The sequence below is a fragment of the Elephantulus edwardii genome, unplaced genomic scaffold (assembly GCF_000299155.1).
Source record: "Elephantulus edwardii isolate Elephantulus edwardi_28Jun2011 unplaced genomic scaffold, EleEdw1.0 scaffold00106, whole genome shotgun sequence".
NCBI classification, from domain to species: Eukaryota; Metazoa; Chordata; class Mammalia; order Macroscelidea; family Macroscelididae; genus Elephantulus; species Elephantulus edwardii.
The window spans coordinates 5,196,505-5,221,498 of NW_006399856.1; the positions used below are offsets into that span (position 1 = coordinate 5,196,505).

The window sequence follows — 24,994 nt, forward strand, 5'->3', positions numbered from 1 at the left end:
ACCCCCTACCCCCAAATATAATCCACTCTGCAACCCTCATTGCATACTCCTACGATAAAAATAATGCCCTAAAATATAATACTTTTAGACTATTCTCTCCCCCATAGACTTCAATTCCTGCAACCATTTTTATCTGTAGGGAGTTCACTTCCTGTTATTAGATTTGTTCAAGTGAAGGAAAGCATCATAAAAAAAAATTAAAAATATCTAATTAGAAAAATGTATAATCTTCTCCCATTCTGGGCCATTCAGGTGCTGAGACAATTCAGAGGCTGTCAAAAACACTTAAGCGGGGAGCAAGCCTCTTAGTTGAAGAGGTGGCACTGACGGCCAGACAATTATAATTGTAGTTTTCTTTTCTTCTTTACAATTCTCCACTGAAGACATGTTAGAAAAATTGTATTTCTTGATACAACTTTGAGGGCTTGAACTCTTTAGGAAATAATTTTACATTGTCTCTTATTCTCTTTCTGACAGCTAATTTGTATCCTCAGAAACACTGTTTACTTAGAGAAGCCTGCTATAAAGTGATATATAAATTATGAAGTAGACATTTCCACAGTTTGCTTAAAGTGAGAAAACTCTCCAAGAGCAGAACTTTTAATTAAAGGTTTTCTTAGGCCTTTGAATCGTGGTGTTGGAAAAGAATTTTGAAGATATCATCAGCTGCCAAAAGAAAAAACAAATCGGTCTTGGAAGCACTACAGTAGCCACGATGCTCCTTAGACGTGGAGATGGCAAGCCTTTGTCTCACAGTGCAATGGACATGTTAATAGGAGGCATCAAACCCTAGAGAAAGCTTGGCTTGGAGAAGTGAGGGGTCAGTGCAGAAGAGGCAGACACTCAATGAGACAGATTGACACAGTGTCTGTAACAATTAAGATCTCTCTATATAGAGAGTTGTTGTTATTGTTGATTGCCATTGAGTCAAGCACCATTCGTAGTGACTCTATGAACAAAAGACCTAATGCCTTTCCATAGCTATCATCATTTCTCCAAGTTCATAGAGTTCCCAGAGGCATGTGGTTTAGGAAGTGAATGCTATTCCTGCTTCCAAACCTGTTTTACAACTGGGAGCTCCACCAAACACTGTCCATATTGGGAAACCATTTTGGCATTTGATACCCCAATGGCACAAGGTTCAGCATCACAGCAAACCCAGGTTACTTCACACAGCACATTGACAAAGATTAATATACAAAGTGGAAGAGTATTTCTCCAGATACAGCAGCACTAATCTCATTTAGCAGTGTTAAGTGTTGTCAAGTTGAATGCGACTCAGAGTAAGCTTTGCACAAAAGACCTGAAGTCTGTTCTATAACTAACATGAGGGGATGGGTCTGCAGGCCAGCAGGGGACCTGGAGCCTCCACTCTGGGAATTGGCTGCCAGCTAGTATCTTGTCGACAATCATGTCATTCAGGCTTGGGGAGGGGAGAGGAAATGAAATGAGTTTACCTGTGATACTGAGATATCTCTATCTCTCTATCTATCTATCTAATCTATATCTATATATATAAAGAGAAATATATACACACACGTGTGTGTGTGTATATATATATATATATACCTAACAACAGCAAGACTAAAATATATATAGTACCTAACAACAGCAAAAACTGAAAAGAAAAAAAAGTCTGCAATGTTTATAATTCTAGAACTTGAGTTTGATTTGTCCTCTTCCTCTGCTCTGTTCCTAATTTACAATCTTTTGGGGAACATAGTTGCAGAGTTCAGAGACTGGAGGACTTTGATTAGAATGGGGTCACCTACCCCAGGAAGTAAACTTTATGTATTTTCCTCTGCAATTGTCTCATAGTTTGAAACTATTATTCAGTCAAAATGTTCCCCTCATTGACATTATCTTTTAGAAAGCACATTTACTCCATTTGATACACCTGTAAGTCATCCACATGTCATTTCTCCAGAAACAGAAAAGCATACTAATTAACTTAAAATATTCCGCTCCTTCTACAATTCCCCTTTGCCGAGATATGAGTTTGCATTTAAACTTGTTCACTCGGTTTAATTGGAATTCATTTTAAATTAAGCAGCTTTGTATTTTTCCTTATCAGCTAAATGAAGATCATGATTTTGAGGCTGCTTAATTTGTGATGGAGAATTAAAAATATACACAGGGTTGACGAATACTGTCATCTTATCACATGTGAAGTGCTTGGCAGCAGCTCTTAGGAGCGGATGTTATATTTGAACCTATTTTTAGAGGAGACTGTTGGAATTATTAGTTAATAAGAACTCTATTGAGGAAGCAACTGTTTTGGTCTCGGCAGTTGCTCTTACCTGCAGAAGCCAAGATTTTTTTTCCCCTCAGTACTTGAAGAGCTTTGTAAAGTAGGGGGAATGTAGACATTCCCAGCCACCCCCCACCCCAGGCCTTCTTTCTGTGCTCTTACCAGTAAAGGTCGCTATGAATCAGAGCCTCCCTAGTGACCCCTAACACCGACAGCAGCCCAAGAAATCCAGGAATCCCTTGGTGGCACAAATGTCTAAGCACTCAGCTACTAACTGGAAAGATGTGAATTCTAAGCCACCCAGACTTGCCTGGGAATAAAGTCCTGGGGATTTGTTTCAGTCATCTTATGGCTGTGACACGGAAGGAACTGCCATTCATGTTAGGAAGCAAAATGTGCAAAAATTGTTGAGAGAGAAGCAAATTTCTCTGAAAATGAGCTCTGTAAATTTATACCCAAACCACAATTAAAGATAAAACAAAACAGAACAAGGACGTGTGTCACTGGGTCACACTCTGCACCGTGGGGTTTGCCACATTTGGAATCAACTCAGCGGCATCTGGTAAGAGCAGAGTTGGCAGTGTGAGACACGCTGGTGTCATCCCCAAGTTCTAAAGAGAATATCAATGTTTGAGCGAGTTTACCTCGGAGGAGACTTTATTTTCCCCTCATTAAGGGTAAATTCATTGGCCTTCGTGTTAGAATCAGAACCAAAGAGAGATATATTTACTAAGTCACAATCAAAACTAGTTCTTAGACTGGACTTGAGTTTTAGGTTGCATTTATCTTTTTTTCAATCTGGTGGCCTTGTGGTAAGAAGTGCTGCATCCCAAAGGCACATCCACCAGCTGCTCCGCTGGGAAAGGATGAGCAATCTCCTCCCGTGCGGTTTACTGCCTCTGAAAACACAGCAGAAGAGGGTCGGCTATGGTCGATTCCAACTCGATGGTACACAACAGCAACAACTCTTGATGCAAGCTATCTCTTGCCACACCGAGTGGCCACAATAACGGGCTTGAGCCTGGTGGAGATGGTGAAGCTGGAACAGGGTAGGGCAAGGTTTAAATCTGTTGTGCATAGGGTCATTGTGAGCCATAGTTAACTCAAAGACACACGGCAACAACCACCACCAATTCTGAACTGCATTTATTCCTTAGAACTGAGGGACAATATCCATTTACAGAATTCTGGATATGTGACTTATATCAAATTGGTACACAAATGGCTAACAGTATGTTTTGGATCATGATAGATATATGACTTTGTAAATATCACATGACTATATAAATGGCTAATAGTGTCTCTACAATTTCTAGAGCAAATTTATGGGGAATCTCTATTTGAGATGTGCTTTGGCTCTCAATTTTACCAGTGGTGAAACTGAGGCTCAAGTCCAAAGTGGATAAGTATAGGGCTGAATCTCAAGTTCAAACTTGAAAATACAAATTCAAACTTGAAAATACGAGTTCAAACTTGAAAATATAAGCTTTCTCCACCACAACACAGTATATGGTCCATCCACAGAGTTTTAAGTTACTTTATTCCTTGATTCATCAATCATTTTCCACACCTATATTGAGTAACTTTTTCTTAAACAGACAAAATGCTGACGCGAGGAGAGAGACTGGATGGGTTTGGGCTGTTGTTCAAGAAGATAATGGCAATCCTCATCAAGAGGTTCCACCACACCCGCAGGAACTGGAAAGGCCTCATTGCTCAGGTCATCCTGCCCATCGTCTTTGTGACTACTGCCATGGGCCTGGGCACACTGAGAGATGCCAGCAACAGTTACCCTGAGCTCCAGATCTCTCCGTCTCTTTACGGCACCACTGAGCAGACAGCCTTTTATGCGTGAGTTTCTTTCTTTAGCCAAATGATGTTTCCAAAATGCTTTTCGAGGTGTCCTTTTAGCTAACTGAATTCCCTAGAACATTAAAAAATAAATGTGGGACCCACAGTATCTGATTCTGTCAAATAAAATCCATTTCCTTTATTGCAATACATGTTTGCCCTCAACAAATAGATTTTTTTAGCTTTGGATTTTTTTAATTTTATATGTCTTTTATTATTATTATTTTTATTTTTAATGAAAATTTACAGAGACTTTAGATTTCCATTCATTCATTGTTGCACTTTCTCCCTGCCCTTCCCTCCGCTCCAGTTATTTTTATCTCTTTGAAAGGTAAAAGAAAAATTCTTTAGTTGTTATACAATCCCTCCCTGCAAATGCACTCCACTATACAGCCTTCATTCTGAACTCTTGTCATGACAATAATACCCAATCACACATCCCTTTTAAACAGTTGTCTCCCTCATCTGCTCCAATGCAGTGTACATTATTTATCCCATCTTTCTCAGTCTCCTCCCAACCTGGATGTCAGTCCCATAACAAATAGATTTTTAAGCATTTTGGAATTTCTTTGGGTTTTTTTAATGTTCTGCTTCAAATAATATCTTAATAGATATTTCTTTTTCATGACTAGACTTTGATCATGTTATGTTTTGACTTTCCAATCAGTTATGGAATTCATAGTCTTTTGTCCATCGCACAATTACTGAATAGTAATGGTGTTCAGTTTATGTACACATTAGATGAACATTCAACACGTATGACAGTAAGGGTAATAAGAGAGCCAATAGAGATAAATAGTTATTTTCCTCATACTTTTCTTCCCCTAATAGTAGCTTGGATTTTTAACCAAACAGTCCTGTAAATAGGATGTTTTATGTCTTTAATAATTTGTGGTCATGCATTTACTATTAAAAGAATCATTAAATTATTTTTCATATTTTTCTATTGCAGGAATTTTAATGCAAGCACAAAGCCACTGGTGTCAGCAATGTGGGCCTTTCCTGGTATTGACAATATATGCTTGAACAACAGTGATTTGTAAGTGGTTCTTACTACTTTTCTTTGCTGAACATCTCAGTTCAAGTGTGTGTGCAAGAGCTCGTATGTGTGTGTGTGTGTGTGTGTAAAGGAGGATAGTTGTGATTGTTAGATGCCATCAAGTCAGCTCCCACTCACAGTGACCCTGTGTACAACAACGAAACCCTGTTCAATCCTGTTCCATTCTCATAATCTCTGCTGTATATAAGCCAATGTCTGCAGTTTCTGCACCAACCCATCTCCTTGAGGGTCTTCCTTGATTCCCTGTTCCTCCATTCTTCCAAGCCTGATGCCCTTCAGAAACTGACCCCTCCTGAGAACATGCCTAGTGCATAATGGAAATCTGTGTTGAATAGAGTCTGCATATCTCTTTTCATCAAATCCAATCAATTTTCTGGTATTGTGTACTAGTAGCATAATAACCATCAGATGCATGATAGTGTACACATATTTTCACATAAAAATCATGGCAGTCTTTTCAGTTTTTAATCCCATTTTACAAAGAAGCTTCATTTCAAAGAGACCAACTCATTTGTGTAAAGAAATCTAGGTTGTATATTGTATATTTTATAGGTAAACCTGAGACCCAGATCTACTGCCTTGACTCTAAATCCATTGTGGGGGGTTTTTTTTATTCTAAAGTGCTGCTAATTCAAGCTACCACGGTAGTGCATAGCTTATGTAACCCTGACATTAGTGCATTATTATGCTAAAATATTACTTCCCAGTCAGAGGTAAGGATGAAAAGAACAAAAAGAATAAGGAGCCAGAAAGTCCTATCCTGTCACATTAAGATAATTCAAAGAACTCTGGTCTTAATACTGTTTAATCAGTAAGTGGTCTTCCTCAATCACCTACTGCAAAATGTTAAATTACTTGGAAATGCAAATGCAATATATAGTCAGGTAGTGAAAAATCAGTAAAACCATAGCCTGAGTTTCTTACCAAGTACTTGCTTATATGTCCATACGTAAACATGAGAACACACTCACACCCCTAATTGTAATTTTATTTTGTTTGTTTGCAGAAGATGTTTAAAGCAAGGCACCATTCTAAAATGGAACACCAGTAAAGAACCTAGTACTGACTTTAATGTCTGTACCTGCTCCCACAATGTCCAGGTGAGACAGAATTAGCTCCAGGGATTGAGAAAAAGGAGGAATAAACACTGAAAGCAGGAAGATCTATCTAGGTTACCAAAGAGTCAGTATCATTTCACTCCACACAAGTGCAGAGCTCAGAGACAGAGACCTAAGCAGCTCAAAAATATTGACTTTGAACTTCAGGTCACTGTTTTAAATTCCTCTCAGTACAAATTTCCAAATGTAGGTAATTCTACCATTGTGAAAACCACTTGAAAATATACTTTTGATCTTAGTTGAGTTCTAACTGGGAAGCTTTTTGTTTGGCTACAAAATGCCCCCGTAATTGTCATAAATGCAAATACAATGTGGCTGCCACAGCCGCAGTCAGCTGGGAAGTTAATAATGTGCAAATCTAGAACACATTCTGTGTCTGAGCTACAAATTCAGCCTGCAAGAATAGTCTATATCGGGAAAGAATTATAAATAATTACCCAGTCATCTTTTATCTTGTATTCTACGGATCCACACCATGGTTTTCTAGATAATTCACCAAACCACAAATCCACTGGGGAAAGGAAAGATTGTTGGAGAAACGAAGTTACCATTAGCTCTAGAGAGTCATCATAATGTCAGCTTCGCTTTTCAGTAGGGGAAGAATCGAGAGTTGGTTTCCTGGGGGTGATGGGGCAGTTTTACCTTGTTCCATGGGGTAGCAGTGAGCTGGAGTGAATTCTACAGCAGTGGGTTACTCGCTCCCCTTTAATCTAAATGATGGGATTTTTAATCATTGTTTAATGCTGTTTTCCAAATATATCAAGCTTTGTCAGCACAGTGAAAGTCATCTCAAACATTAGTTAACCTGCATTCTTTTGTTGCCTATACGTGGATTCTAAATGCAGGCTTATACTCCACGTTAGTGATAGTTGTCGGTTCGCAGTTCTTGGCAACATGACTTCTTCTGCAAAACTCTTGATACAGAGGACAGTTTTATCACACTTCACCAACTGTAGGAACAGACAAGTCTGGAGTCCAAAATTCCTAGTTGTAATTGTTTGATTTGAGCTGCTTTTTCCAGAAAGAGTTTACTTTCTTTTTCAGAAATGTCCTGAAACCAGCTATTACCCACCTCATAGAAGAACATTTTCTTCCCAAATGATTTATGACCTCAGTGGACATCCTGTAGAAAATTATCTTATATCGACTGCCAATGAGTTTACCCAAAAAAGGTATTCTGTTTATAACATATTTAATTGTTTCCTGCTTTCAAATTCTCATTGTCTTCTGAAATGGAGACAGTATAGAAAGTAGATGGAAATATCTACTGAAATGGTTAAATCCTCGGTTTCATTTAAACTTGTTAGTAGCTTAGTCATTATGCTACTTCAAGGATTACTTGAACAAATGGAAAAACTGCTGGCTGGGGTTTTGGGTTTATGCACGGGAGGTGGGGGCTTTGCATATGTTGTTTTCTTAAAGCAAAAGGCCAATTGACTGGATTTTACTGACTCAGAGAGTTTTAAGCTATAGTATTTTATGACAATTAGTCTTAATTCTGAGAGTAATTGCTGTACTGAGCTAACCTGGGTTTGATGTGATGCTAAGCTTTGTGCCACTGGGGTGAAAATGCTATAACGGTTACCCATAGTGGACAGTGTTTGGTGGAGCTCCCAGTTTAAGACACGATTTGAAGCAGGAGTGGCATCCACTTCCTAAACCACATGCCTCTGGAAACTATGAACTTTGAGAAATTATGATAATTATAGAAAGGATTCAGGCCTTTTGTTCATAGGGTAGCTATGAGTCGTGCTCAACTCCACAGCAATCAACAGTGACAACAACAATTGCTTGAATTGTGACATTGCTTGTGTATAAAATGTATACACATGTGGTAAGGCCACAGGTGGGTGCCTAAGCCACTTAATTATTTCCCACAGATGTAAGGTTGCGAGGGTTCTCAAGAGCTAGCATTTCCTCTTGCCCTCTCTCTTTCCTCCTCCTTTTTCCAGTACACATAAATGGTTAATGTTCACTCTAAAAATAATTAGAAAATACTATATATATATAAGTATATATATGTATATGTGTATATATATGTGTGTGTGTGTGTGTATATATATATATATATATATATGAAGAAGCTCTGTAGTGTGTTGTGTTGTAAACTCAAAGACTGCACACCTTATGAGGTTTGAATCCACCACTAGCTCCACAGGAGAATGATGAGAAGTCTCCTGCAGTTAAAACTGACAACCTTGCAAGTCCAAAGGAGGGTTGCCATGGGTTGGAATTGACTCCACGGCAGTGAACTTGAGACACCCATGTATACCTACTACTGGTACTTTAGTGTACATCCTTCCAAACATTTTCTAGCCACAGACGTACTAGAAATTTTTTTTTTTTTATGAAAACAGGTTCATTAATGTCAGAAGTTCAAAAATCTGACTCATTAGCAAGTGAGTGATATCCTATAGTGTTCTCTGCATCTCAAAATTGCAGCTTTATGTCATCGCATTTGGGGGAAAGATCACTTCACATAGAGTGAAAAGATGATTCTAGTGTGACTGTGTTCAACCAGACCTCACTTGGTGGACATTTGACTAATCTGATTGTGCAGTGGTTAAGCTCTGATGACTTACCACAAAGTTGGCAGTTCAAACTTACCCAGTCACTCCATGAACCCAATGACATTCTTTTGTGCTATTTAGATTTCTTATTTTTATTTTAAATTTATTTTAATGAACGTTTACAGAGACTTTGGATTTCCATTCATTCATTGTTGTACTTTTCCCCCTTCCCAACCTTCCCCTCAATTTGCCTTTCTCTTTGAAAAGTAAAAGAAAAAAAATCTTTCATTGTTATTCAATCCCTCCCCCCAAGTCCACTCCACTAGCAGCCTTCATTCTGGACTCCTGTCAGAACAACAGTATCTAATCATATATCCTTTGAATCAAGGTTTTGCTTTTAATGAGACTGTGAGCACAGGATCGTTAGAGAGACTTAATAGCAAGCATTCAAGGAGAGAAAAGAAAAGGTGCCAGAGGACGAGCTTCACCTACTGCTGCTGGGTGGGTTCCAACTTACAGTGACTCTCTGTGGGGTTTCCAAAGCTGTACATCTTAATGGGAGGAGAGTATCTATCTTTCTCCCGTAGAATAACTGGCAAACTCAAGCCCAGTCTTTTGGTTAGTTACATGAGGCACTGTGCCACCAGAGCTCTTTAGGGAATAAGATAAGGCAAGTAACTTGAGGAATAGATGAAATGGAGCTACTTGAAAAGAATAGGAGCTGATGTTAGATGCAACGTCCTCCAAGGAGATGGACTGAGGTGGTGACTGCAGCAGTCGGGGTAAATGTGTCAGAGATGATGCGGATGGCACAGGACAGGATACGGTTCAGGATGATTGTTTACTGGGTGGCTGTGAGTCATACCCAACTCAACAGCACCCAAAATGACAACATCAAGAAAGGTCAATTAAGGGACTAAAATCTTAATATTTTTGTAATATGGTTCATCTACCAGTTAAGGTAAAAGAAATTAGATGTGACTCTCTTTCAGTACTCTACATCTGCTATTTGGGGGAGGATTCCCCCCCCCATCGTATTTATATTATACATTTTAGAGTGAAATCTGATAAAGAGAGTTAATAAAAATGTAAAATATTTGGCAGACTGTATTCAGTTAATACAATAAATATACTGGTAAAGGAAAGAAGAAAAAGTGGGTTCCTAGTCAAGTACTTTCAATCTCTTTAGAAACATTTTCTCCTTTAAAGCTAATAAGAATTTTCCTGTTCTATGTAGATATGGAGGTTGGAGTTTTGGGCTGCCTTTGACTAATGATCTTCGTTTTGATATAACAGAAGTCCCTGCCAATAGAACACTTGCAAAGGTAATTGATGATCTTTCTTCTGGGATGGTATACAAACAAAAATGTGAAACTGATAGGTTCTGTAAACAAAGTGTGAAACTGATAGGTGCCGTAGAAACAAAGCCTAGGTACAATCAAGCTGAGAAGCAGCTTGACAGTATTGAAGACCCATATACCTTTCACAGAGTGCTTCACTTGTGTCTCTATACCCGAGGGAAGCCTCACACACTGCACCAGAACATATGTTCTAAAACATTTGTAGCATTATTTCTCATAATGCTTGGGAACACGATTTCAACTTTTCATATATTGGAAAATAAATATGTCACTTGTTGCATATTTATTGAATGGTACTTTCAGCACTGGAAAGGAACCAACTCTATACAGTAAGCAGACTAAATCTAAAAATATTGATTTGGAAATGAACCACTTTTTATAATGATTATGAAAGTTTGATGGTGTGTATGATAAGCTAAAAGTCGACGACAGCTCCTCCACCAGATTCCTAAGAGTGGAGGGAAGAAAGAGTGATTTAGACTCAGATGGTCAGGAGGGAAACGTCTTCAAGGATTGAAAAGATTTACATTACTATGTGTCTCACCCAAGTTAATGTATGTGCTTCCTTTATACTTCTTTCAAAACTATACATTTATGCTGTGTGTATTTTTCCCCCTTCTTTATGTATCATAATTTTTTTAGGGACTGACCGTGTATGTGCTTAATCTTGAAATCCATGGAGAATCCACTGAGTTTCATGGAGATAAATGATCCTGTTGACGGTTTCTCTTCTAGACCTGGCTTAGGCTTTGAAACAAGCTAGAGTCACAGCATCTAACACATGGCTAGTCATATGATCAGTAGCAGTCTTAAGAATTTTAATTTGGCCCTCAGATATGTTTTCATTTGATAGAGACACGTACAAGTAGAGAAGAAATAGAGAAACTAAAAGTAGTTGAATGATTATTATATGCCAACCTAAGGATAACAGTAAGATCATCTTACACTCAAACTACCTAATTTCATCCTCATAGTATCCTTATGAGATAGAAATTGGATCATTTCAGCTAATTTTTACAAGGTCATACAGAAAGCAAATAGTGCAAGCTATTTGAATATCTTCTTTTGGTTTATTTCCTTCCCCCTTCACACACAGAGTAAATATTATTTATAAACAAGGGTTTATAAAGATTCTGCAAATCAAATTTGCAATTTAAAATTGCTAATGATGTGGGGTTTTTTTTAATAAGATACACTATTATTTTAAATCCTTCTGTTTTTTACATAGAAGAGAAGGTCTTTGAAGTTAATAACCAGGAAACCTAGTAGGGGAATTTCTAGGTTTTTTAGTAGATTCTAGGATACTGTGTGTGTGTGTGTGTGTGTGTGTGTGTGTATTCTCCATGCCACCCCCGCCACCCCTCACTGTGGTTTGATCTGTACCACTTTGTTTTCTTATTAGTATTGAGTATCAGAAAACCTTATGTTTAGTCCCAGAATTATTATAAACCAAACACAGAAATGGAGACAATGATTTCTCTAGTATGTCTTACATTTTGTCTAGGGGAAAGAATTAGAATGACCAATAACTTATCAGATAGATAAACAATCATCTCTCAGCTGGAAACATGAAGGCTTGTATTCAGTACTCTGGTGGGTGGTCTATTATTTTCCAAGATTAAGTGAGTTATTAATAATTGGTACTCTTATTTTACACACACTCACAGTAGGATGTAAGATGTAAAAGGAGCCCATAGTAATTTCAACCCAGTTGTCTTGATTGTCCTTGGCACTTGACAGGTATGGTATGATCCAGAAGGCTATCACTCCCTTCCAGCTTATCTCAACAGTTTTAACAATTTCCTCCTGAGAGTGAACATGTCAAGATATGATGCTGCTAGACATGGTAAGTTTACTTACGCTTCTTGTATTCAAGTTTTCTACTTGCTGCAAAGAAATGCGCATCATTAGATAGTGTCCTTCCTAATGGTATTTTATGGCTCCTAACTTGCGAGATTTTAGGCGGTGTGTGGAAGGAGTAACTACCACAGTGCACATTCTAGGTAATACTTTTGCCTTCAGGTGAATTTAGTATCTTCATTTATCAAGTCAGGGTAACAATGCTGACTTTGTGTTCATGCTGGCTTCCACATATAGAGGTTATATCTCGTAGGAAAACAGTTGATAACTGCTTATTTGTATACAGGTTAAAAAAATGTAAAGAATAGTCTTAGTAAGTGTTCACACAAATATTAGCACAAAGATTTTAAACTAAGAGGTTCCATACCTGGCCCAAAGTATTCCCATTTTTGAATACTTTTCCTATAGCACCTACTTTATAAGAGTTATTGCTAATCCTCACAGCTCTCCTTTAATGTTGCTGTGTGCCACTGAGTCAGAACTGCCTCACAGCTGACCCTCCAGACGATTTTAAGAAGCCGTCCAAGGCGGAGGAAGAGACCGACTCTTCCCCTTCCTTCTGTGGAGGTGCTAGGAGATTGGAACTGTGCATCTTTGGGTTGGTAGCACCACTCCTTACCACGAGGCTACTGGAGCTCTGTACTCCAGATGGCATTCATTCATTCTCTCCTCCTGATCCTTAAAATATTAATAATAAAGAGAAAACACTGTTGCTGGCTAATGCTGAGGGTCCAGCCTAGTGAATAAGACTCTTGAAAGAGGCAAAGACACAATTCCTCGTTCAGCAATAGCCATGTCAGCTTTCCTTTCCTCTTTCAGCTGGGCGTAATTGTGTGTGCCAGATGTGGTGGTGACTGGAGATGTAAACTGGAACAATAGAATCTTATGGAGTCTTCTTTTCAGAGAAGACAGTATTTCCCCCAACTACTTTGGTATTTTATTAGCAGGCAGAATAAAGAAGAACAGAAACAGATTGAAAGTCGTTAGATCTAGAGCATCAAGTAAGAGTATAGTCAAAAGTGGTAAACTAAATGAAATGGTGACTTAAGACAAGTGAGTCCACGTAACCTGGTGTGAAAAGCTATTGGACACCTAGCTTTGTGTAGAATGTCTTATTCAGAGCTAGGAGGCTATTTGTTGCTCTGACAGGTAATGAAGGTTAGAAACTACAGAAATATTGAGAGAGAAATGCAGCAAATGTGAGCTGCTGAGAATCAGAGATTCATAGCACTGTCGAGGGGTGTCAGCTTTTGAAAGCCTTTATTATTCTTTATTCTTAGTTCTGTTTAATCTAGACCAAGGGCACTGGAATCACTCTGGTCTCCAGTAGGCTTGCTGTACCTTACAACTGTAATATTTAAGTTGAAGAGTATAAAGAATTAAGAATTCTAGAAAATAAACTATGTATTAAACCTATCAAGGGAAAAAATATCTTTATTTCAAAACCAAGCTTAGATGTCTTAGAACTGACCACAGCTCATAGTCACAGTATGGACGATGGACCAAACCTTGCCCCGTCCTCACAATCTCCTCCGTGCTCACGCCCATTGCTGTGGTCAGTGCGTCAGTCCTTTTTGTTGGGGACCTTCCCCTTTCTGCTGACCCTCAACTCTCCCAAGCACGATGTCTTCCCCCCCAAATTGGTGGCATCGTCTGATAACACATCCAAAGTATGTGAAATAACACATCCAAAGTATGTGAAATGAAGTTTCACCATCTTTGCCGACTTTTCTTCTTTCTTAAATTTTTCTTATACTGACATGCTGTTGGAAGCTTTCTACCCTCTGGAAGCAGTTGAATTTCTTTCAGAGAAGCAAATTGTGTCATTTTCATTCTCTTGTAATGCATGCATGAACTCTGCCCTGGTGATATTATTTGTCTTTAAAAATCAATCCCTTTCTACCACAATAAAATGGAAAATTAAAATAATCAATCCAATTACTCCCTTTCCACCTCTCCCATCTACTTGCACAGTTAAGGCCATTTTGTTATATACTGCATGAACTGAGATTTTTACTTTAGCTGTAAAATTGATTTTCTTTTCATTTTTAACATGCTAATAAAAATCTTTTAATTAGCTTTGTTTTGCAGTGTCAATATCTATTATATTCATGTGGTTCCCTCTAGTGGTTAATTTAATATGAAAATTCTGGTTTTTCTTTCCCAAGACTGTAAGTTGGCTTGTTTTTCCTAACATACATTGTATATGTAGACCCTTCATACTTAAATATTTATGTATCTCTTAAAATATGGGCACATTTCCCTACCCATCCTAGTGTTTATTCTTTCTTTTGGTTGCATTAGCTCAGCGATGATCAATACAAAAGAGAGAATCTCATTGTATATTTAAAACTGTAAAGACAATAGCAATTGCCTTTAAAAAGCTATATTATATGTAGAAGAAATATTAAGATTACATGCAATTTAATACACATGTTTCACCAATTAGTCTACTTGAGATATTATTCTGGCTGTTGCAGAAACCAGAGAAGATTATGAGCTAGGTCTCAAACCTTGACATTTTTACTTGATCTTTCAGCGAAAGATATGTTAAGAAAACAACTCGATAATTATCATGGTTCAGCAGCATTTTACATAGAGGAGTCAAATATATTTGCAAAGATTCCTCTGGTGAAATAAGAGTATTTCTTGATTCTGAAATGCAAGGGGGAAATAAAAAAGAAATGTTTTCCTTGCCTATATTATAATTCAGCAATGGGGCTTAAGTGGGGCCCTAAGGAAAATTAAATTACAGCAAAAAAGAGGACTCACTAATCCACATAAAAGATAAAAAGCACATCCCCCAATGATGTGATTAGAATCACTGGCCAAATTAATTACTATGATTGTGGTTAATGTTTTAGACTGTATATTTCTTTGCTGCAACAGTTACAGAATCCAATCTCAAAATATGTCACATTTTACTTAGCAAGTGCTACAAATTTCAGTTGCTAGAAAGAATAAACCACAGGATAATCAGCCGAAATAAGCAGTATTCTATTATTATTATATACGTTGTTGTTATTGTTATGTGCCATCAAATCACTTAAGACACATAGCGACTCTATGTACAACAGCCCTAATACCTGTTCTATCCTGCGCCATTCTCACTGTCTCCAACACACCTACCACCATAACCCCAGTCATTGAATCAATACATCTTATAGATGGTCTTCCTCCCCTCCGCTCTCCCTTCACCCTTCCAAGTATGATGTCCCTCTCCAAGGACTGGTCCCTCCTTCAAACATGTCCAACGTATGTCAGATGAAGCTTCAGAATTCTTGCCTCCAAGGAGAAGGCTGGTTTAACCCTCTCTAGGATGAACCTGTTTGTTCTCTTAGCAGTCCATGGCATATTCAATAGTCTTCTCCAAAACCACACCTCAAAGGTATCAATTCTCCTTCTATTAATCTTTGTCATATATAATACTATACATCTCTCTATATCTATCTATATATCTATCTATCTATCTAGATCTATTAGTTCTATTATGCACAGAGTCTCTGTGAGTTGCACCATCTCTATGAGATAGCATCTGACAACCACCACCAATAATATATGGATTCTCTGAAGTATGAATTTATACTATTTAAGCAGCAAGTGAGATATTTTCCTCTCAACTCTACAAGAATAAGTTATTAAGGGATGTCTTTACTCCCACACTCTACTTTTGTTTTCTAGCTATTCAGATGGTGTAGACTTTTCACTTATCCGGCAGTCCCTATAAGAAACTGTTGCCAGCCCAATTTGACTGAGTAATCCAAGTCTTCTAAGAGAAAGGAAAGGTCTTAGTTTTGTTATCTCAGAGAGTGTGATTATTTTTGAGAGATTCCAATGGTTTGGGATGTTACTAGAACTGAAAAAAAAACAACCAAAACCCAAACAACCAGTTTGTTTTTTTCTGGAGCCAGTCTGAGCCTCTCTTTCCTCCTAGACCAGACTATTTAGTCCCATTGAGACTCTTGTAAGGGTGACTGAAGTTCCGATATGCTACTGTAGGAGGCCCTTACAATAGGCATCTTAGAAATGGTCAACAAGGAATAGTCTTCCCAGGCTACAGTATTTCTCCACCATGAACAATGGCACAGTAAGGACAAGTGGGACAGTAAATGTCAGTTTTCTAGTACCAATTCCAATTGCTATCAAGTCATTCCCAACTCATGAAGACTCCTAGTGCATCAGAGTAGAACTGTGTGTCACACAGTTTTCAATGGCTGACTTCTTGGAGTGTAATGTGAGCACTTTCTTTTTTGGCACTTCTGGGCGACCCCTTACCTCCAGTCTTTCATTTAGTAACCCAGTATGCTAAGCTTTTGCATCCACAAGGAAACGCTGAAATAACTAGTTCCCCTCTGTGTTGTTTATTTAAGCATCAAACATTTCTGAACTGTTACTTAAATACAATCACAATTTCCAGATATAATTTATCTATTGCACATATACCTAAATGTTATGATCCACACAGTCAAATGCCTTTGCATAATCAATGAAACACAGATAGAAATTCCTCTGGTATTCCCTGCTTTCAGCTAAGATCCATCTAACATCAGCTACAATATCCCTAGTACCACGACCCCTTCTAAACCCAGCCTGGACTTCCGGCAGTTCTCTGCTGATGTGCTGTTCTTGGATAATCTTCAGTAGACTCTTGCTTGCATGTGAAATTAATGATATTATTCTATAGTTTCCACACTCTGTTGGGTCACCCTTCTTTGGGACGGGAACAAATATATATATGTCTCTTCCAGTCAGTTTGCCAAGTGGTTGTTCTCCAGATTTCTTGGCACAACTTGGTGAGCACATCCAGGGCAGCGTCTGTTAGCTGAAATATCTCAATTGGAATACCATCTATTCCTGGAGCCTTATTTTTTGCCATTTCCTTCAAAGCAGCCTGAACTTCTTCTTTCATCACCATAGGCTCTTTCTCATATGTGGTTTCATGAAATTCTTCTGTATCTGCCAATTCCTTTTGATACAGTGACTCAGTATATTCTTTTAATACTTCCTAGATCATTCAATATTCTGCCCAAAGCATCCTTGATGCTTTGATTATAGCAACTTGAGGTTTGAATTTGTTCTTCAGTTCCTTGAGCTTAAGAAATGCTGAGCGAGTTTGGCCGTTTTGATTTTCTGACTTCAATTCCTTGCACATTTCATTGTAGTATTTTACTTTGTCATCCCGTGCTGCCTTTTGAAATCTTCTATTCAACTCTTTAGTATCTTGAATTCTTCCTTGTGCTTTGGCTTCTCTTCACTCCAGTGCATTTTTCAGAGTTTCTTCTGAAAGAAGAATTTGTGTTTTAAAAGACATATTACCATGAGAAAGTCTGCTGTTAGGGACCTCTCCAAAGTACTGAAGAGCAAAAAGATGCGTCTGATACAGACCATGGTCTTTGCGATCACTTGTTATACATCAGAGAGTTGGACAATGACTAAGGAGGATAGAAGGAGAATTGATGCCTTTGAGCTTTGGTGCTGGAGAAGAGTATTGAGGGTACCATGGACTGCTAGAAAAACAAACAGATTCATCCTGGAAAGGGTTAAACCGGGCAGCTCCTTGGAGGCGAGGATTCTGAGACTCCGTCTAACATACTTCGGACATTTTTTAAGGAAGGACCGGTCCTTGGAGAGGGACATCATGCTTGGGAGGGTGGGGGGACAGTGCAGGAGGGGACGGCCCCCTATGAGGTGGATTGATTCAGTGACTGGATTAATCGGGATGGGTGTGTCGGAGACAGTGCAATTGGCACAGGATAGAGAAGCATTTAGGGCTGTTGTACACAGGGTCGCTATGAGTAGCAAGTGACTCAACGGCACATAACAACAACAACAATACCTAGATGCTATAAGGAAAAGGAATGTGATATAAGAAATGTACATTTTTCACTTTTCCCTAAAGATTCCACACAAATGGGGAAATGCATTTTTTTCTTTTTCTGTCAGTATCTATTCTTATGGTGTTGAAAGGAATTAGGAAAAAGAGTAGTTTGAACCTTAGTCACTCTCAAACGTTCCAAAGTAGACTTCTTGAGATCATAGCACAAGGAAGGCAGTATTTATGTATATAACTTAAAAAGTGGTGTTTCTGGTTAACTGAGCACCTGCTAATGAAGGAACTGTCTCTGGTTTCAGGCATCATCATGTACAGTCACCCTTACCCAGGAGTTCAAGACCAAGAACAAGCCACGTAAGCAAGTCTCTTTGGCATGAATACCTCCTCCTCGGTAGAACTGAGCGTCTTCACAGCATGCTATAGTTGGAAATCACAGTTGTAGTGGAGTGAATGTCAATCTCGAAAAGATGATAATATATGTCACTGACTGGGATGGAAGGAAGTTTCTGAAAGGGTGTGGAGTGGAGTTGCCAAATGGGGCTTGTTGCTGACTGATTCCCAGAGTCTGCCACTTTTGGAAGTCAAGTGCATAACTGCTCTATCATTTCAACTTTCCTGCATAGCATTTCTGTGCAGTTTCTATGCTTGAGAGCTACATATGTCTTGCATACTCCCTGTAAGCCCAGAATTTCTATCAACTATCCCTAGTCAATTCAGAAGCAGTAGAGCTACATTTATCCAGGGTCACAGTGGAGTCATGGAGGAGATTTTATTATCTGGCTGCCTTGCAGGGAGACTTGTTTGTGTCACAGCCAACTCTCCAACTGTTTTGTTGATGGCTTGAGTCATGACTCTTTCTGAAAGGAAAAGAGTTCCAGAAACTTATGTGTGCCTCCCTCACCCTGTCGTTCACTCTAGAATCAGCAGTTTAATCGATATTTTAGTGGCACTCTCTATCCTGATGGGCTACTCTGTCACCACCGCAAGCTTTGTCACCTACGTCGTGAGGGAACACCAGACCAAATCCAAGCAGCTGCAGCACATTTCAGGCATCGGTGTGACGTGCTACTGGGTGACCAACTTCATCTATGACATGGTAAGTAGTTGGTGACATTGCAAAGACATCGGTTTTATTTTTTATATTTACTTACCCTGGTTTGTTCAGCTCATCACCAAAGACACAATATTTTCTTTTAAAAGAAATCAGTTCATCTCCCATTCATCCAATGGTTGTTGTTGTTGTTGTTGATTGCCTTTGAGTCGAGCACTACTCGTAGCGACCCTAAGAACAAAAGGCCTGAAGCCCCTCTACAACAATGGACATTTATCAAAGTTCATAGTTTCTGGAGGCAAGTTATTTAGGAAGTGGATGCCACTCCTGCTCCCAAAGCTGTCATAGTATGTTATTGGTGTTAAGTGCCATGGAGTCACCTGTGATGTCTAGCAGTTCAAGATAAAGCCACTTCCTCCCCTCTCTGTGGTCTGATGGTCCAAGTCCAATTAACTTGTGTCAAATTCACCAAGGTACTGGCTAAATATTCAAGTTACTGGGTCCCAGCCAAAACCCATCAGATCCACGTCTTGAAGGTGAAGCCCGGAGAATATATATGTCCAAATGAGATTCCCTCATGATGGTTGAACACTCTGAAATTTGGGAACCTCTAGCAACAGTAAAGATAACAGAAACTAAGTAATATGGCCAAATAGCCTTTCCCAATGGTGCCAAATAATCAAGACTACAGAAATTTAATCAACTACTTTGAAAAATTCAAAGTAGCAGCCCCTGCTAGATGACACATTAGAGAAGATTAGTAGTGAAAAGAAGGGATATATTTCATTTATGGCTCTCTCATTTGCATAAAATGGTCCCAAAGTTCAGATGGTTTTTCTTGACTCCAAATGGACCAGGGTTGGCCAACAGCCCAGGATGGCTATGCGTTTGCCCGGTGATTATGCTGAAATCGTCTGGATTGTTGTAAAAGAGTTGGAGAGTAATTAACTCTATATCTGTTTTGTTAATGAATCTAGTGAGGTCTAAAAAGTGTTTGTTGTAGAAGTCAAATCTGAAAGAATGGTAATGACTGTTCTGGGCTTAATAGGAACTTTAATGTGGACTGACTATTAAGGATGATTAAAGTACATGCTTCTGTGAAGATCTCCTTGCTGCTTACAAACTCCATTGTCCTGCATTTGGCACGCATTCAGTTTAGGAGGCTTTCAAGCTCAAATTCAATTACCATCCCCTTCCTGTGAACATCCTGCTGCAAAGTCTTCAGCATGTAATATTTCTGTTTGCTGAAGAAATGCTGGCTTCACATATACCTGTGGTTCCAAGAAAATCGGGAAGCCTGCTGTTGTCACCGAGCGGCTCACACTGATAGCCAAGCCAAGCCAATCAACTATCAGAGAGAGCTCCAGCAGTCAGAATGAAATCAATACTTTGAGGACTGACTCTAATACAAGCTACCTGGCTGCCTTATCTCTGTCCCCGAACCTATGTTATCCAATGATCCCAAGTCTTTAATCCTGGAGGCTGGAACACGAGGGAAGGGACTCCTTGTATATTTATAGAGACTGGCTTGACCTCATCCTGGAGGAGAGAGATTCAGAAGTGAAATCAGTGTAAAATAAACCGGATGGGATAGGCAATGAGAGCATACATAAAAAGATATTTCTTTATATCTTTCTAGCTCCATTTGTTGTCCTTTTAAACTAGATGGGTTATTGATTTTTAAAAAAGGGTGGCCACTTGCCGTATTTAAACATTGTTTTACATATTCCCATAGGTCTTCTACTTGGTGCCTGTAGCATTTTCAATTGGTGTCATTGCGATTTTCCAGTTACCTGCCTTCTATAGTGAAAACAATCTAGGTGCTGTCTCTCTCCTGCTTCTGTTGTTTGGGTAAGTTGTTGATTAAGCAGTGAAAAGAAAGAATTAGGAGAATTAAATGCTCCTAACTGCAAATAGGACCTTGGTCTCATTAGCTAATTTACAATTGTCTTGGGACTTCATTTGACATGAGTGATAACTAGGAATAGATTACACTTGCTAGTCCATGGCTTGTAAGGTATGATACTTCTGAAAATTAATGCTGTTCTTACTAATAAACATAATACCTGACACTAATGAGCATTTATGGGCTGTCAGGTGTCTTGTCCAGCGATTTACATATGTAATTTAATTTCTATAAAATGGAGGCTTTAGAATGACCAGAAAATGTGATACATGTGAATTTGTGTACTGATAATTTATGTGAGTGTATCAGTGACTATAACAGTGGGTTCGAGAAAATCTAAGAAGGTGAGGATGGGGCAGGATAGGGCAGGATTCAGACTGTTATTCATAGAGTTGCTATGAGTTATAGTTGACTTGATGGCACTGTACAACAACATGTGACATTATATCACATGTATGTTTATTTTTACTTCTACATTTCTAGATCTCTAATTCCACACAGTATTATTGTTACTGCATTTAAAACAGTACCATCTGGTATGAGCAATGCTTAATGAAACAATTCTTTCTGCCCCAAATGCGTGCATGGTATTCATTTAGTCAGCACTTGTATGCACACAGACCCTCTTTTTTCTCTAGTGCCACGTCCCTGTGTAAAGGTTGCCCAAGCCTTCACTCAAAACAGGCAATACAGCTGCTAACCTATTTGACTAGTCTACAAGAATGCCATTTTTTTAAAAGTCAACTTCAAACTATTAGGTATATGCTAATTAAACTCTATTTCCTGATCAAATTAATTTTTGCTTGGGAAAATAACACCATGACCAGAGAGCAGTAATTTGTATTTGCAATGAGCTAGGAGTATTCAAGATTCCATAAAATATAGCCACTTTCTTAACTAGGGAAAAAAATATTAATCCTTTTTTTCTTAATTGTTTATTGCATTTCTTTATTTTCCTGTAAAACAGAGGAGTAAGAGAGAGACCTAGCTGCAGGTCTTGCCAACACCTTTTTAATTGGGATTTTTTTTTTTCATTTTAGAAACTCCTCTCTGTTTTTTTTTTTATTTGCTTATTTGTTTAGGGGTGAGAAGAATTAAGGCATGGTTTTCATTTCTGGCATTATTAACCTACAGGTATGCAACATTTTCTTGGATGTACCTGCTGGCAGGGCTCTTCCACGAGACTGGAATTGCCTTCATTACTTACGTCTGTGTCAACTTGTTTTTTGGCATCAATACTATCGTGTCCCTCTCGGTAGTATACTTTCTTTCCAAGGAAAAGCCAAACGATCCGGTAAGGCTCTTATTAGTCTGCTGAACTACTTTCAAGTATCAAGAGCTTCTTTCTGCTCCAAGCAGATTTTTACTTTTGCATTTTTTTAAAAGAGGAAAATGTAATTTATTTGATTAAATGTAGGAGAGCAGCATTACGTCTTTTAAAAATTCTTCTTTAGGCTCAGCCTGGTTTAAGGCCTAGTAGCACTTGCCCAGAGCCAGAACTTTGGCCTTTTGCTAAGACTGAAGTTGAGTGATTGGGGTGAAATCAGATATCTTTTATACCCTGCAGCTCACCCACAGCGAGATGATGGCCTTGGTGACTTCAGCAATGGGTGTAAACACAGTGGAAGTTGTGAAATGGGATAGGATCAGGCAAGGTTTCAATCTATTGTTCAAAAGAGCATTATAGGTCAGAGTCAATGCAGCAACACATAATGACAACAGCCCTTGAGTGGTGCGTTATATGTTGGTTGCATTGCTAAAAAAATGTTGGCAGCTCAAATCCACTACGCATGCTACAGCAAAGAAATGGGTACCTTTATCCCACAAAGAAACTAAACTGAAGGTAAGTCAGAATCCATTGAATACCATTGGGGCTTTTAGACATCAAACTCATTGCAGTCAATTTGATTTCACCTCTTAGTAGACTGACAGGAGGGCTAGAACTGCACCATAGAGCTTCTAATCTTTACAGAAGCAGACTAGCAAATCTTTCCCCCTCTAAATGACTGGATGGCTTAACCCAACAATGTGTAAGTTAACTAGAAGCTGCGTAATTAACTACAGCACCACCAGAATGTAGCCAGATTGCAAGGAATCACATATATCATACAACCAATTGGTCAGCCCGACTTATCAACAATTTGTTATGATGTGATGGTGACAGGGGGAATGGTTTCGTTTTATGACTATGAGTGAGGAATCATCTGAACATTCATAGAGGAAAAAAAGCCCAATTCATTCCCTTTCAATCATGTATTGGAGTCTACTTTACTCTAAGCATCACTTTTCATTCAGAGCTGACAATTATGTTGAGTGAGAAGAGAAGCACTAGCTGTGCCAGGCAATTGAATGAAAAAGAATAGAGCGGAAATGAAGTGAACTGGGGGGATAGACAAGCACACTCCAGGAGGAGAAAGAAAATTCATGAGGCGCCAAGTGGTTGGCCCCAATCGTGAATAACGTGCAAATGAGCCATTTGCTCCTCATTGAGATATGTTTTTGTTCGCTCCATCTCATTTCACCATTTTAGTCCCTCTCCAAGTAGGAACTGTCTTCGCCTCTGAAACTTTACTGTACTGAATACCTCCATCACTTATGCACCTCTCCTCACCCTATTCAGCATGCAACACCCTGGTGTTTCAGGCAATTAGAGATGAGATTCTATCTTCAGATGTGAGCCTGACATCTTATGAAAAATATAATCCTTTCTGCCTTTATTTTAATGGTAAATCTTTAATATTTGGTTAAATGTTTATATCTGAACTCAGCATGTTTGTGAAATAACACTCTACGTGAGTTTCCTGGGTTATAATATTTGCCTATGTCTTGTTTACATTTTTATTGATTTGCAGGAAACCTAACACTGAGTTTGATTTCTGTCTCTCCTATTTCAGACTTTAGAACTTATCTCTGAAACGCTCAAGCGCATTTTCCTGATTTTCCCACAATTCTGCTTTGGCTACGGTTTGATTGAACTTTCTCAACAACAGTCAGTACTAGACTTCTTAAAAGCATATGGCGTGGAATATCCAAGTGAAACCTTCGAGATGGACAAATTAGGTGCAATGTTTGTGGCTCTGGCTTCTCAGGGCACCGTGTTCTTTCTCTTAAGACTCTTAATCAACGAATGGCTAATAAAGAAATTCAGGTAAATATAATGGGGGTGGGGAAATGACATTTGCATCAATAATAGAACTCAATACACAGAATTCCAGGAGGGCATCAGAAGTTCAAGGTTTTACATTATTGTTGTATTTATGTGTTTCCAAGTTGGAATCGACGCATAGCTCAAACCCTTCTGTGGATTTTCAGAGACTATAACTCACAGGGAAAGAGATTGCCCACCTTTCTTCTGTGGATTTAAACTATGTGTCTTCTTGATTGGCAGCACAACTACCAATTAGGTTCCAATAGATTTTACATTAGTACTATGGAAATATTTTGCTCAGAAACAAACAAACTAGTATAATCTACCATTCATTTTATTCAGTAAATATTTATTAATCTTTGCCAAGTACAGTATGGCAATAGAGGAGCAATCTTAAATAAGCATAGTTAGAGGGATTATTACCCAGTGGTAGAAATAATGTGTACATAAACCGATGATACAATCTTTGAGTTTGGAAAGACAGAAAACACTTTTACAGGCAGAAAGGGAAAAGAGGATTAAGGGTGCAGCATGTCAGTAATGAGTTTGCAAAAGAACTGGAGATAAAGTGAGGAAAGTATCGTAAGTGCAAGAAGTCTATTCATGACCCAGCAATTCCATTTCCAGGAATTCTCCTTCAGAGAAATGAATACATATGCATAATTGTATATGTGTAAACTTATTATTTTGTGGCACTATCCCTGCTCCCTCAAAAAAAAGAAATGAAAAAGAAAAAAACGTCGAAATGGGCTCAATTTAGAAACTAGTTTAAAAATTGTGTGTTTATATACGTGAATAAAATACCTTTCAGTCCCTAAAAAGAGAGATACAGTTCTCTGTATATTCTTTGAGATTTCTCTCTTACTGCAAAGAGTAAAACACAAAGCTTAGGAGAAATATGTGCAGGTGTGTTATCATTTCACATTAAAATAAGATGAGATGGACTGGCATGGGGCATTTTGAGTCGGATGGCCATATGATATATTACTCTGGAGATGAAAAAGTGAGGAAAAATGGAGTTGCTTTCATAGTTAAAAAAGTCATT

The 24,994-nt window shown here is 38.5% G+C and overlaps 1 protein-coding gene across 1 annotated transcript in view; it reads left to right on the forward strand.

Moving 5' to 3' along the window:
* Positions 1–24,994, forward strand: part of ABCA12 (ATP-binding cassette, sub-family A (ABC1), member 12) — a 224,601-nt gene that overhangs the window by 177,455 nt on the left and 22,152 nt on the right. The window contains exons 34-44 of the mRNA XM_006891919.1: positions 3,850–4,102; positions 5,055–5,141; positions 6,169–6,262; positions 7,325–7,452; positions 10,028–10,115; positions 11,892–11,997; positions 18,144–18,198; positions 18,763–18,940; positions 20,631–20,746; positions 21,936–22,095; positions 23,696–23,949. Of these exons, the coding sequence (XP_006891981.1) occupies positions 3,850–4,102; positions 5,055–5,141; positions 6,169–6,262; positions 7,325–7,452; positions 10,028–10,115; positions 11,892–11,997; positions 18,144–18,198; positions 18,763–18,940; positions 20,631–20,746; positions 21,936–22,095; positions 23,696–23,949 (1,519 nt within the window). The remainder of the gene's footprint in view (positions 1–3,849; positions 4,103–5,054; positions 5,142–6,168; positions 6,263–7,324; positions 7,453–10,027; positions 10,116–11,891; positions 11,998–18,143; positions 18,199–18,762; positions 18,941–20,630; positions 20,747–21,935; positions 22,096–23,695; positions 23,950–24,994) is intronic.